General features: G+C 33.7%; 1 protein-coding gene across 1 annotated transcript; it reads right to left on the bottom strand.

Moving 5' to 3' along the window:
* Positions 1-14,571: 14,571 nt before the first annotated feature.
* Positions 14,572-15,201, bottom strand: LOC148176857 (uncharacterized). The gene is made up of 2 exons (XM_088032364.1): positions 15,122-15,201; positions 14,572-15,071 (listed from the first exon to the last, which is right to left on the bottom strand). Exon 2 carries the CDS (start codon positions 15,066-15,068, stop codon positions 14,727-14,729), a length of 342 nt encoding a protein of 113 aa, XP_087888490.1. The 5' UTR covers positions 15,069-15,071; positions 15,122-15,201; the 3' UTR covers positions 14,572-14,726.
* Between the last annotated feature and the right edge of the window lie 375 nt (positions 15,202-15,576).

The raw sequence follows: 15,576 nt of genomic DNA, 5'->3' as shown, positions 1-15,576 counted from the left end.
TTTTCTATCTTGAATTCGCAAAGAATAGCACGGAATTTACAAAATCATGATTTTTACCAAGATTCAACGGCTGAATTGCAAGAAAACAGCAGAATTCTGCACGAAATCATCAAAATTCGTACAGAAAACCGCATATTTCGATGCAAAACGACGATTTCTCGCCGATTTTCGTTGTTTTCTAGCTTGAATTTGCAAAGAAGAGCACGAAATCTACAAAATCATGACTTTTTACCAAGATTCAACGGCTGAATTGCAAGAAAACAGCAGAATTCTGCACGAAATCATCAAAATTCTTACAGAAAACCGCATTTTTCGATGCAAAACGACGATTTCTCGCCGATTTTCGTTGTTTTCTGGCTTGAATTCGCAAAGAAGAGCACGAAATCTACAAAATCATGACTTTTTACCAAGATTCAACGGCTGAATTGCAAGAAAACCGCAGAATTCTGCACGAAATCATCAAAATTCTTACAGAAAACCGCATTTTTCGATGCAAATCGACGATTTCTCGCCGATTTTCGTTGTTTTCTGGCTTGAATTCGCAAAGAAGAGCACGAAATCTACAAAATCATGACTTTTTACCAAGATTCAACGGTTGAATTGCAAGAAAACAGCAGAATTCTGCACGAAATCATCAAAATTCTTACAGAAAACCGCATATTTCGATGCAAAACAACGATTTCTCGCCGATTTTCGTTGTTTTCTGGCTTGAATTCGCAAAGAAGAGCACGAAATAGTAGTGAGAGAATGGGGAGGCAAACGAGGTCATCCCAAGGCCATTCTAAGGCCACCTCCCACCCTAGTTTTTTTCCAAGGTCAATTGCGGCAGTGTCCACCCGACCACCGACCAGGGACAGTCTCCCTTAACTCTCCATCTAGTCATGCGCTATTTCCGTTTTACGTGTACTGGTGGTAGTTTGTTTAGTGAAACTTGTTATTTCAATCAATTGGGCCATTTGGACTTGGATGGTAGTTCCCTGCAAAGATTTTTTACTTTGTCAGATTATTGCAAGTGTTGCTACGATAAAAGAAAAGAAGAAGCAAGTCGTGTGACGCCCCCATGTGAAACGTTTGATAGTACCGAATTTACCATCGACGTCATTTGTGATGAGAAGAAATTGAGGGAATGCATTCAAGAATATGGAAAACCGTGTAAGGATTGTAAGGAGATATTTTTCAAAGTGACTTCAGTGGAACCTTACAATACAACACCATTAGTGACAACATGGCAGTGATTACCAAATTATTATCGACATACATTGATTTGGGTCTCCTAACAGTTGAACGCCACAGAATAGTTTATTTGGCCTTGAACCCAGTGCTCACCAGTCTCGCTCTCCGTCATTAATTGATGAGTAATCACCATGACCGAAGATATTATCGAATACCCGTTGAGACAAATGAAGTGTTTTGAAGATCGGTTGTTGACATTTCACGATTGGCCGCTAAAAGATGTTGATCCATTAAAATTAGCCAACAACGGGTTTTACTACCTCAAGAAGTTCGATATTGTGCGCTGTTTTCATTGCAACATCGAGCTGGGATCATTTCGTTCAACGGATGTAATTTCCGAAGAACATCTCAAGTATTCAAAAGATTGTGGTTTTGCAAAACTCTGTGTTAGTAATAAAAAGTTTTATAGGATTGAATATATTGTGATCATCCTACTTATTACAAAAATTGTATGTATAATGTTGACTTATAATAAATACTGTTAAAGAAATGTTGTTGACCTTGCGGAGACGTTGACCGAATAATGCACACCTATGACTCGTCATTGCAGCCTGCAGCTCTACGGTTTCTTTTTAAGATCGATTCTCGATCTTCAGAAAAACCTTTCAAGTTTTTCAGCAGCAGTTGCTGCTTAAAAATGACGGAAAAGTTAAGCAAAGCTGAGTGAAAAAAAGTGGCTTTGAACACCACAGAGTTAAGCAAAGCTGAGTGACCTTGAAAAAAAGTGGCCTTGGAAAAAAGTGGCCTTGAAAGAAAATGTAACCTTGAAACTAAAAAAATGCTATCGTGTATAAATTGAATGGTGTAATGGAATAGAGGGTTAGTTCAAGATGTGTTCCGAAGAAAATACCGTTGACTATGTGTGTCCTCCATATGCAAACCCCATGTTGGTGGGTGAGCGTATGTTCTTTTTAAACAAGAGCAAATCAAAGTATGTGAGTGTCGGTTTAGATGTGAACGTTCGTTTTACCCCAATTATCCATTTGGGTAAAATACTTGGTGTACCAACGGGTGTGGAGCTGACGAAGGAAGAATTTCTCACTTTTTTGCAACACAAAGAGTGGATCTTCAGCGCTTTGGATGGAAAACAACCAATGAATATCATGAAGTCAACACCCACATTCACCCTCCGAGTAATCGAACAGCAATACAAGATGTTGTTGATCCAAAAGAACAATGGTATCGATCATTATTTATATTTTGGAAAAGAGTCGCTACAAAAATTATTTCAACTGAAACCAGTACTTAATGATTATTTGGGGAAACTAGGACAACACCAATTTGAGGAATTCTTTGAAAACACCAAACGAAGGGTAATTTCTAAGCAGGGTGGTGACCCTCTTAAACATATAGAAGAGTTGACATTTGACAACACCCCTAACAACAACATATTGATGGAGTTGCGATACAGATATCCCGAGTTTATTATATCACAACTAAATGAGTTTTATAGATGTAAAATGCCTTTTTGATGTATCAATAAACAAATGATTATATATATATTTATTTTATTAAAAAAACATTTAAGTAAGGATGTTTGATAGATTAATCCAAGAGTTGTGCTTATCATCCATTTGCCACCATTTCACATAAGCCTTTTTACCTTTCCTGCGAAGTATTTTTTCAACCAAGTGTACACCGTGTAATGAAGGTGGTACTAATTGTAATTCTTGCTCGTAAAAACTCCCGGCTATGTTTTCATTAAACATGTCGCGTAATAAATATGTACGTGGGTAGGTGTTGTTTACCTTATAAACGGTAAAGACCTCATTTGAATATTTTGGTAAGTAACCCTTTTGAAAAATCGACCTATATTTGCTAATTCTAACGACATCATTCAGGTGAAAGCGAGGTGTTTTAGGGTCGACAGTTTTTAATTTATCGTATACATTATGTAAGATGTTTTTAGCATTTCTTTTATTAACTTTTCGGGGCTCCATTTGAATCGTTCTGTGTTTGGTAGCATTGTATTTTTCCACTATTGAATCTAAAATATCTATCCATTTATAGTTGCCTCTATAGCTGAATTCTTTCCATAATTTATTTTTTAATGTGCGGTTAACTCTTTCTACAATACTGGCTTTTAAATTTGAGAATGTACGATAGTGTTGTATTCCATGCTTTTCCATTAAAGCTTGAAAATGTGTATTTAAAAATTCTTTTCCATCATCAGATTGAATTTTTGAAACGGGATATTTTATTCTATCCAAAATGGTACTCATCGCTTTGGTTACTTCAAGACCAGTTTTAGTTTTTAGGGGGATACAATCAACAGATTTTGAAAACACATTTATGTATACTAAAATGTAATTATATCCTTTATTGGTTTTTGAATAATCACGCATATCAATGAGATCAACTTGACCCAAATCTGTTAAGCCTTTAATTATTACATGTCTACGAGGATAATGGACCCTGGCTGGTTTGTGTAATAAATTAACCAATTGTCTCTTGAGACTTGTTTTGTTGACCTCCTTTTTGCGCTGTTTTGGAGTGGGTTTCTTCATTTAAAAGTTCCAGTCGTATGAGTAGTTCGAAAAATAACGTAGTGTCCTGCGTGGCCGAAACTTGTCTGAACCAAATCAAATCTCCTTTGTTTAAAATTGATCCTTTCTTCAAATTTGCTTTTGTGTTGTGCACGACTTCAACTCCAGATGGTTTGCAAGTATAATTTATCACTGTGGCTTTATCGTAAGGAAAAATGTAATGTTGTGATTTATGCGGAAACAATTTATAAATAATTTCTGAGTCTTCACGGGTTGCATATAAATGTATGTGGGTTGTTGAATAAAGTTTTTCTGATGGTTGTAAAACTTTTGTAGAGTTTTTCTCAAACAATCGTTCAAACTGATGTTCCGAAATGTGATTGTAGAATTTATCTATCGTCATGGTAGCTGGTATACTAAACAATTTTCCATTACTGATCCATTAATATATTATTTTTGCTTCGCGTAACTCATCGATAATTTCATTAATCTCATTCGTGTGATTGGTATTTCCAGCTTTTTTCGATGCCATCAAGAGTCGTAAGCGATTTACCAATTTGTTAGGGTTTTTCCACGGTACAAATTCGACATTTTTTTTCAAATCATCCAGACGCATTCCTTTACCTCTGCGTACCGGTGTTTCATGATATATCGTTGACACGCTACCACTACGGGGACGTGATTGAATAATATTTTTATACTTGTATCCAACATTGCCACTAATCTGTGATGTGGGATCGTAATTCTTTCTATTAGCATTTGTGGCTTGAACAATAGAGATGTAATGATTATGATCTAATATTGTGTATCCATGTGGAATCTTTTTAAACAATAATTCCATTAATCCAACTGTTTGTGGAAATTTGAGTCCTTTGACGTAAATCATAGTATCATCAAAATCAATCTCAGAGTCACCAATATAACATTTAGCCAATTCATGATCAAAGCGTACTCCATATTTATGATCAAACGCATCTTCAGTGTCTGTAATCATTTGTTCAATATAGTCTCTAGCTAGACCACTCCACTGATCTAAAAACTCTTGAAATTCCTTGGAATTTTGCAATGTTAGTACTTGGCTTTTTAATTCATCGATACTTGGGGATTCAGGTGAGTCAGGTTTAAATTTGGTCACTGGAACACTTTTTAAAAATTCCGGAGTTTTAGAGGTCGTTTGTTGTTGTTGTTTAATCGGTACGGCGGGTGTGGATGTAGTGAAAGATGTCGGTAATTCGGTTTTAACCATTGGTTTTTCTCGTTTGAGTTCAGTTAATAAACTGTGAATGGGGTCAGTAATTGGTTGATATTGACGTTGTATTTTAGACTGAGACATAACTATATCAGTATTAAGGGATCGTAACTTTTGTTTAACATTGCGTCTTGCTTTGTCTAACGCGAGAGCGGTATGTTTATCCATATTGCAACGACTACACTGAGTTGAAAATGCTTTTCAAGGATTAATAAATGTATCAAACTTTTGTCTATAACGACCTTTCATCACATCACTTTCTTTATCAATCACAAGAAAACTAAACGGTTCGATCCAACACTTTTGCGCCATTTTTTTAAACTGAATAAATGATAAACCTGTTTGATTCCCGTGATCATTATATATATGTTTTAAATTTGTTTCATCTTGGGGGAAAATCACTAGAAAATTCGCATTATCTCGAATAATCTGTTTTGGAATTGCCGAATATGTTTGAGCTAAATAGAATGGATCCAAGTTATAATGTCTACCATATGCAAAGTAGTCGCGAATAATATTTTGATTACTTGTAAGAACATCATCAAATATAACAACACTATAAGGTTCAGCTTCTTGTGGTGGTATGATGTCTTCATGATTCTCGTACTCGATGTATCCAATTTCAGGAATTGCTTCAAAGACCTTTTTTAAAAACTGATACTTGGGTTGATTAATAGTCTTACTATATAAATAAATATTACGATAGCGTAGACCATTATTTTCTGTTAAAAGACTAATTAAAGCATTAGTCTTTCCTGAACCGGATTTTCCAATAATTAATCCTCTTTTGGAATTGGCACCAATTAGAGCACTATGTCGTATAAAAGAAGGAATATCACACACATAATCATGGTTAACAACTTTTAATTTTTCCTTTTGTTTTACAAGCTCCATTCTTACGACTAACTATATACAAAGTAAACATATTAATTTATACAGATTTTAATGCTAATTCTAGAAAGGTGTCAAACCTAATTTGACGATCTATATCGAAATGACCCCAAGCGAGTGTTTTTGGTGATTTTTTTATTAAAAACCTTTTATCGTCCAAACCAGAAAGAGCGACCTTGTTTCGTAATTCAGAAAACATTTCGTGTAAATAAGATTTAAAAACAGACATACAACAAATAATTGTAGCATTTGTTTCAACAACTTTTACATAATCCAAAAGTTGTAATTTAGTTTCGGTGATGTGTTTACTAATACCTTTAGCTCTTTTAATTAGTTTATTTTCTAATTCAACACAATAAGCTTTTGCACCCGTTCCATAAAACGCTTTCACCGCCTGTTCACAAAATTCCACTTTAAAATTTCCTAGTTTTGATTTATTTGGGGTAATACCATAAGGGTTATTGCGTGGGAAATTTGATAAATCAAAGCGTTCACTGCTTGCTTGAATATCTTGGTAAACATCATCACAGAAAATCTCTAAAATGAATGAATCGGTGTCGGTGTATAATAAATTTAGATTATTTCTATATTGGGGTTGTAAAAAGTCATAATAAAAACCATACATGACATACTTGGCCAATTCTAAAATACAAAATCCAACATAAACAGGTTTATCATACACGATTTTCACTCTATTCATTTGAATTGCAACCAGTTCTTCACAAAAAATTGTACAATTTTTAAAACTTGCTTTAGATATCCAAGTTTCAGCTCCAAATTGTTTCCCTCTCTTACCCCAGTGTGAAGCCAATTTTATATCAACACGTTTATCAACATTTTCTATACATTTACCATACACGCTATTAACGAGTAATTTAAATAAATCTTTTTCAAATTTTGTTTGTGCTTTATTGCGTAAATTTGTATTCAAAGCAACATACTTTTGAAGCCAATTGGATTGTTTAAATTTTAATATTCTATGAATTTTTATCAACTGTAAGCCATGTTTAAGACACTGCTTTAAATTTTTATAATGAATAATATAGTTAGTTTTGTTATATAAATTTGGAATTAATTTTGGATATTTACTATTGGGTGGTAATATGCTTTCGGGGCAAAACGGCATATCATTATGCAAATCATGTAAATCTTCGGGATACTGCAAATCAACTTCCAAAACGTATCCGATATCCGACTCATCTTCAAGTGTAAAAATATCGAAAAGCTGAATTTCTTCATCAGTTAAAAATTCGAACGCACCAAAGGGTAGTTTTTGTATCATTGAAAAGCCATAGAGATTAGTAGCGTCAAAATAAGTTATATAACTTGTTGGAAGCGAGTCATCATAATTTTTTAAATATTTATTATTGGCGGTGGCATATCGTTTGATACAAGAACTAACACCACCTCGAATACCTTTTTTAAAAAAATGAAGCATATCTATATCGGTTAAAAGTTCCAATTTTACTTTAGTAGATTTTAGCATTGCATCCCAACTAAGCGATGGAGCGGTTACATAATGAGCAGGATCTAATTTATAATGTTCCAAACAAATACTTCTAAAATTTTCAAAAATATCAGCCAATAGTAACACATCAGTTTTTAAATAAATATCAGAGTAATCAGCCAAATTTGTACATTTAAACACATTCCATACTTTTTGAGCTCTCTCATAATCCGAATCAGATATTGGTTGTTCTCTAAGGTTATCGAAAAATTCATCTTTTGTTGGTAAATTTGGATAATTTAATTTTGAAAAATCATCAATGAAGGAATAGGGGAAAACACCCTTTTGTCTAATCAAACAAAATTCCTCATCAATACTAAAATATTTGTTTACAATATTACATTGGTGTGATTCCAATGTATTTGCCAATTTTTCCAATGATGTAGCTAAAAATTGAAATGAATCCACGAATCGTAATTTTAAATATTTTGGTTGAATTTTGCCTGTTGCATCTGGATAGTTACCGACATGAACATACTTTCCAAAAGTTATATATTTTTCGGTAGTTTTACCAATTACATCCAACTTTTCTTCATGACAAGCTAATCTTTTGATAAATAAATGACAATCATAATTTGATAAATTGTGAAATACTACTGGTATAAAATTTGGAATCTGATACTGCAAGTTACATGATTGGTGGGCTGTACCGTTAAAACTACCTGTAAAATGATTGTGATCGCGAACTTTTACATCATTTTGTTTAAAGGGTTGTTCACATAAATAGCATTCCGTTGCCATGAAATGTTGATATTGTTGTTCTGGAGTTAGAGGAATCATTGGTTTTATAACACTAAAATAATTTTCGTATAAATGACGAACTTCAGCATCCAAAGCTGCTACAAAGTCATCAATACACTTTTCACCACGAAACAGTACAAATTTGGATAGAGAATCATTAAACGAACAGTGCAAGTAATATGCACAAGAGTATGGAATGTGTTTAAACGTTTTCATAGAAAATGATTCAGTTGGATTAGGTGAAACTGTACTTAAAGGTGTCAACATGGCTTCACAATCGCAATAGAAAATAAATGGGATTGGTAATTGACGTTGGAAAGCAGTAAATTCTAAAATATCTTCCCGAACTGTTTTACCAAATTTATTAATAACTGGATCTTTTGAGGGTAATTTCGTAACAATGTGGTTGCAATCATTTTCTAAATGTCTATCAAGTAATTTTTGAGTAGTGAACGATTGTAAACAACCATCGCAGAAAAATATTTTACCCTTATGTCTTGACATTTGACTTCTAACAAGTTTAGGTAAATTTATTATTGTGGCATAATGTTGATTACCACAACCATCTTCCAATAATAAGAGATTGATATGAGTAGCTCTTTTATTTGTTGTATAGTATAAAGGTCCGACTATATCATGAGTTCTCTCACCCTGGTTTGAACACGCTTCTAATCCATAAACATTTATAGAAATATTGTTTTGAGATTCAAAAATTTTTATCTGATCTAATTTAACCGGAAATTCAATATTACTAAAATCACATACGCTATTAAAGTCTTCGTAAGATGTTGTTAAGGTCTTTTTCCCATTTGGTTTTCTTAACGCAGCCACTATGGCCCAGGCGAAGCAAAATACATCTCTGTTGACTACGTTTAAAACTGCCTGCTTTTTCGCAATGTACGGTGGAAGTCTGATGTAAGAGGAAGCTCGTAGTGGGTTGTAATAGTTGATTTTAATATCGAGGTGTAATAATTTAATTAAAGACCATCCTAAAATAATAGAAAATTAATTCTACAAACATGATGTAATGCTTCTTACCAGATTGTCTCTCTGCAAACTCCAACATTTTTTCATGCAGTTGCTCCCTCTGATCATTTATGTAGTCTGTTAAATCTAAACCAAAAGTGATAATCTTGTTTGGAGTCGTAAACGATTTGACCTCAAACTCATCCTCAGCATCCGACTGCTTTACGTAAAACCCAAACAATTCTAGATTCACTTTTAACGTTTTCATTTTCTGTAAATGTAACTTTAGTAACTGTTTGAATTTTGAATCAATGCTCGCAAAAAACTGTTTCAAATCTATATAATCCATATCGGGGTAAAGTCGGTAGGTCGCAATTCTACTTTTAAACGCACTCTGAATTAACGCCACACCATCTTCTACTTTAAACAAACTTTTTTGTAGATGTTGAGCACTTTTGTAATGGTTGCAAAGAGATGTCTGAGGAATGGTGATTTGACAGCTTTCACAAAATGCTAAAAGTAAAACATAAATTAATAATTATTAACAACTTGTTAATTACCGGTTGATCTTTTTGAATTGGGTACTGAATCAACCGCTCTCTTCCTTTTCCCTTGACTACTCTGTAAACGTCTGTTGCAAGCAGCTTCACTATGCTTCAAACGGGTTTCTTTGGTTTTGAATAGAAAACCACATTTTTCACATGGGAACTTGATCTTTAATTAAAACCAATTAGTACCCATTATTTGATAAAAATTATCACATACCTCCTTTGTAAAGAGAGTATCCTTTATAAACAATGAAAAAACATGATAATTTTGATTTATACTCCTCCAACATTAAACATAAAAACAAGACATAAAAGTGTCGATTAAAAAATATCTTTTTTACGCAATTTAATCAAACACTTTCTTTTTGATATGGCAGCTTTACGTTTTCTTTCAATTCTTTTAATAATTTTGTCATCTAATTCTTCATGTACTGGGGAAGGAATATTGGCATATAGGTCATCTTCCTCATCAGGAAAGGGATTAGGAGAAGGAGGAGGAGGAGGAGGAGTATTTATAAACATTGTTGGAGGTGTTAATAATTTTTCCAAATTAGAAGTGTTACTATCGAATAAGTTTGGTGAAAAAATAATTTCAGATTTTGGGGTAGATGTTATAGAGGGATTAAAATCGAACGACTCATCGGAGGAGGGGGCTGCCTTTCCCCACGACTCGTTAAAGTCAGATTTATTAAATGAAAATGATAAAACACTCTCACTTTTCGACTTTACTGATGGATCTGAATTTGAGCGACGTGAGATTATATATGTTTTTGAAAGTGGAGAAGGACTATCAACAGTTTCAAACAATGAATCTGATAAAACGGGTAACGATTTGTCAGGGGTGGAAGGGTTTGGAAAAAACGATTCAATTAGTTCTTGAGTTTCAAGGTTTAGCATTTTCGAAATATAATTTTGAATATCAGACTCATGTTTTATATCTAATATTGTAGGAGTCGTCACACTTCGTTTAATGTCTAAAGTGGTGGGTGGTTGCACCAAAATATTTTCAAGAATAACTATTTTTTTGTAAGGGTTACAACCAGGTTCACCCTCCAGACATCTTTGTAAAAGCGTGGTACTTACGGGTTCTGATGAAGAATGCTGTGTTTCAACATGTGGAGTAGAGGGTGGATTCTCTACGTTCTGTTGTGAACACTTATGACACTCACACCCTCTCGACGTAGAGGGTTGACTACACGGTTGAAAAGATTCTATAAATTTTTTCATTGTTTATGGTATAATGTTTACAGTGCTAACGAGAAAGCAAACTGAAGTAGGACTGTACTCCTTAATCTTTTATATGCAACTGCAACCATGCAATTCTACAACCCCCCTCTTTTCAGGAAATCACAAGGTTAACCTTGTTTTAAACATTATTTTGAACAAAGGAAATAAATCTATTTTAATTTTTTTTATTAACATCGATATTAAAAAATGCCTTCGCTAACATCTTAACATTGCTTAGAGCACAGATACAATTTTGTGATGTATGACTCATACAGGAAGGGATACCGTATTGAAGACTTGGATTTTCGGGAAGTAGAATTAAATCCTTGTTTAAAAATGTTCGAAGATAATTAGCTTTTTCAAGTCCTTTAACATAAATCTTCTTAACATTCTTCACCACTGTTTGTAGAATAACCTTGAACTTTTCCTGTTCAATCCATCCGGTCTGCCACTTTATACAATGGTGGAACTTCATAAGCCATTTAGCTTGTCTTTTTCGATCGTTGGATAATTTTGAAAATTTAAAGGGTTCTTGGAAAACATAATGTTCCATTTGTAGATGGTTATTTAAAATTGCCAATTCTTTAACAATAAATGTTTTCTTTCCCACATAAAAACCTTGAACGTCCACAATCACACTATCGGTCTCCATTTCACACTCCTTTTACAGCTTTCGTTAGAGGATTATATGAAAACATTCGATCTGATATTAAAAGGGCAAAGATATTTGTATTTGCTTCGATAGGTTTTTCTGTTTCTAACTCTATTCTAACAGATACAGCTTGTTGTGCTAAATTGCTTCGTTGATTACTGGTATCGATGTGAATCAGTGGATATTTTGTTATAAACTGCTGTAGTGTAATGTTGACTTCACTTTTATTGATATTATAAAAAGTTGATCTAAATTGAGTGAACATTTCATATAATGTTGACACTTGATTCTGCTCAAATGAAACATTAATGTTTTCATATGGATATACCTCATTGTTTAGATAAACTCGAATATTTGTGATATTACAATTATCAAATTCACTGAAATCTTTTTTTAAATTCCCTTCTCTATCAGTTTGGAAGGCTATTAAAATGTGTCTAGGCGTTTCAAAAGTGGTTGTTGTTTTTACTGGCCAATTATGTTTTTTTGTTCCTGGTATGAGAGGACATGTATGTAAATCCCACGTTCTAAAGCCGACCATCAAATCTTTTCCTTTTTCAATTATTTTTGTTAGAGCTAATTCTTCTTTTAAATTTGGTGTAATATGTTTGTTTCTCCATACAATCTTATCAATGACAACGGTAGCTTCCTCGGTTGAATTTTCTTTTTTGTTAATTAGTGCGTTTTTATCGGTATTACTTCTAATTAATATTAGTTCTTGAGGCATATTTACAAGAACTTTATCAAAATCTTCCATCATACCGAAAATCATACTTAATGGTATGCAAGCATTAAATTTCCCATTTTTTACAATCGTACAAGGTTTATCTGGGAACCATCCTGCATTTCCTAATTTAATACTTTCAGCTTGATTAAACGAAACCAATCCTTTTATGGTTGAAGTTATTCCTGGTTTTGTACAAGAATCAATCTTATGACCATTGAGCTCTAGTCGAATTTCGTTAAATAGGGATAATATACCGTTTGACACTAACTCTGTATCTGTTGCAATTTGTGAAGTATCATTTGCCTTGACTATTTTTCCCGAGATATAAAGATAACTGTCTTTTGGAAAAACACACAAATCTTCCTTGAGACTTATTCTGATTTCATCATTGTGATTAAAATTAGAAAAATAACTTAGCGAAGATTGAAATTCCTTTCTAGTTATACTATCATCGATAGATATTGGATCTTGAACATTCAACATTTTACACGAGTTTAAATCCAAGACTTATTAAAAATTGTTTGTTAGTTGTAGTTAACACTTCCACACACTTCTTCTTACTAACTAGTTTCTTACATGAATAGGGTTTATAAGGTTTGAACAAAAGACCCATACCTTAACCTTGCTTCTGTAAATTTACTACCACTGTCACGGTTTCGTTTTGGAAATTGATGAGTTTCCCCTCTTGATCTACTATTTTAAGGGTTATATTTCGAATCTTATCGGTATTGAGTGGGAGGTATGTTACATGTTCAGGGGCCTCTATTATTTTGAACCCTGGTGGGACAGAGATACTAAATAAATGTAGGGTATGCGATTCTTTTCCGTTTTTAAAACTACCCACTGTCACATTAGATTCTATACAAATACTAGACACTCTCATTATTTCCGCTATGTTATCTGATTCAAGCCCGGTATTTTTTTTAATTTTTTTCGTTGAAGTGAAACCAAAAAGTGGTCCGATTGAGTTAGGTATATTAAAATCTATTTCATGTGTTGACTTAATATGTGTGTGGAGAGTATTTGGATTTCCATATAATTCCAAAACAGCGTCGGGAAAATCTTTTCCAATTTGTTTATTTAAATAGTTCGAAATATCTTGTAACTGATAACACCCAATAGGAATTGTATACACCTTTCCACCAAACTTGAACACATTAATGTCTGAATCTACATTTGGAATACTATTGAACGCTTCAAATGAAACTAATCCTAACACATATGTCCCATCTTCAATTTCCACGGGTGGGTTGAAATCAGCACTTAAAACAGATGATTTTCCAGTAAATACAAACAACATTTTGCTTCACTTATTTCTCCTTTAATGATCGATTTCTTCTCCGAACATTTGTATATAAAAAGTTTACACACAATTGTCCACAATTATGTGATTCAAATTTTTGATATCTATCATGATTATATCTGATTTTATTCATCCGATTATCACTTTTAAAATATTTCACAGCTTCTCTTGGGGGTGGTAATTGTCCCATACTGTCGAAATAGATTACATTGTTTCGTCGTTTTATATAAGCTGTCCAATGTGTTCCTTCACCTTTAGAATGATCCATATTGATGATACCAGTTTCATATAATTTAATCCGGTGGGGTAGTTTTGTTCTCATAAAAATCCCACGGAAATATGGAATTTTTAATTTTTTTACTATTGTAGCGAGTTCAATATTATTTAACGCCCGTTGCGTTTTCCAGAATTTTTTAAATACCATTGATAAGGTCCTAGATATAAACCTTTTCCACTTTTCTTTCCCAACCCTTTCCCTGTACTAAGAGTATTTAGGCTTTCCATAGCTTTATTATGGCGTTGTGTTTCTTCCAACATTTGTTTATCTGATTTAGCTTTATTTACCGCTGTAGCAATACCTGCAGCTCCACCCCCTAACGCTCCAAGAGCCCCTAATAATGGAAGAAGAAAGGGTAGAAACCCTCCACGTTTTGCTGCTGTAAAGTTGGGTGCTTTTACTACCCGAGTTTTACGCGATTTTCGTTTACTCTTCTTCACACCTAAACCGATCTTCACTTTACCCTTCATTATATTTTTAACTAAAAAAGCTGCTGCTTTTTCACCTACTGAGGCGTCTTTTGATTTAAGTCTTTCACTCGCTTGTTGAATTAATTCACGATCAGCCTGATGTCGGGTTGGTAAATCGGTGGATTTACTGTATACAATGTCGTGTTTTTTACAATACTCGTCTAGTGGATTAATACCCTTATCACCTCTTGCTAATCTTTTATCTAATTGAGTTCTGGGACCGCAGAAGCTTTTAGAGGAAAGAATATTGTATTGGGATGGTATATATTTTTTTAACTTACTTATATGAAGGAATATGCCACTCTATATTCTTTATTTTATCTAATGTTCTTTTAATAATTGAACCTCCTGTTTTCTTCTTAGTAACACACGATTTTCTTTTCATGCTTTTAATCTCTACACATATTCAAGACTAATACAATATATGTTTTCACATGCCTTATATACCTCTAATCACTACTTATCTCATCATCGGACCAAGATTCAAAACAGGTTTCATCCCCCAATCCACTATCACTACTACTTTCGAATTCTTCATCAGTGTCATAATATATTTCACTTCGCACTGCAGAAGTATAGTCTATATAATACATAATTTGACACTCCTCTTCACCCCTACAACTTCTTGGTCCCTCATCACATATAATTAAATTACAGTGATGGCACTGATAATGAGTTGGTCCGACTGAATGGATATGATAAAGCGTCAACCAATTTTTTTGTTGAAGCTTAATGCACCATTTACAGATGAAATCTTCCTCTTCATCTTCCCAAACTTTGTAACAATACATATTCTAAAAAATAATAATTACTTCTGGTACCCATAAATTACTCACTTGTTAACCTTTTTCACTTTCACGTATGCGGATGCAACTAAACTGCATGAAGGTGCATCCGACAGCAATAAGGAAAACTAAAAGACCTTGAACCGTCTGGCTAAAGTCCTTCGTAATAAAGGAGGGGACTTCTTATAAAACACCGTCAATCATATCAGTTGATAGTTAGTCGCAACAATGGGTAGGAAGCTGTTCTGTAAGTATTCTTTCAATTATTAACAATTGTTAATTACTTTATTTTTAACAGTGGTTCAATGTGGTTTGGTAAAAAACCATTGGGTGAAGCCCAAAAACTTGGCTAAACATTTAGCCAAGTGTCGGGCTGCCTTGGTCGCGCCGCCTCCACTGCCAGAGGACCCATGGCAGCCACCATTTGAACCTAAGGAGGAGCGGTATAAGTTTGTACAACTCCCCATCTTCTTTTGGGATGAGGAGTTGTGGGCTTAAGACCCTAAATATGTAT

The sequence above is a fragment of the Gnatocerus cornutus genome, chromosome 3 (genome assembly GCF_029298725.1).
Source record: "Gnatocerus cornutus isolate USDA-ARS CGAHR chromosome 3, icGnaCorn1.1, whole genome shotgun sequence".
NCBI lineage: Eukaryota > Metazoa > Arthropoda > Insecta > Coleoptera > Tenebrionidae > Gnatocerus > Gnatocerus cornutus.
The sequence above is the reverse complement of the archived record's forward strand: the minus strand, read 5'-3'. Positions and strand labels throughout refer to the sequence as shown.

Coding starts and splice junctions, on each gene's coding strand:
- LOC148176857 (XM_088032364.1), bottom strand. CDS start 15,068: ATGTATTGTTACAAAGTTTGGGAAGATGAAGAGGAAGATTTCATCTGT.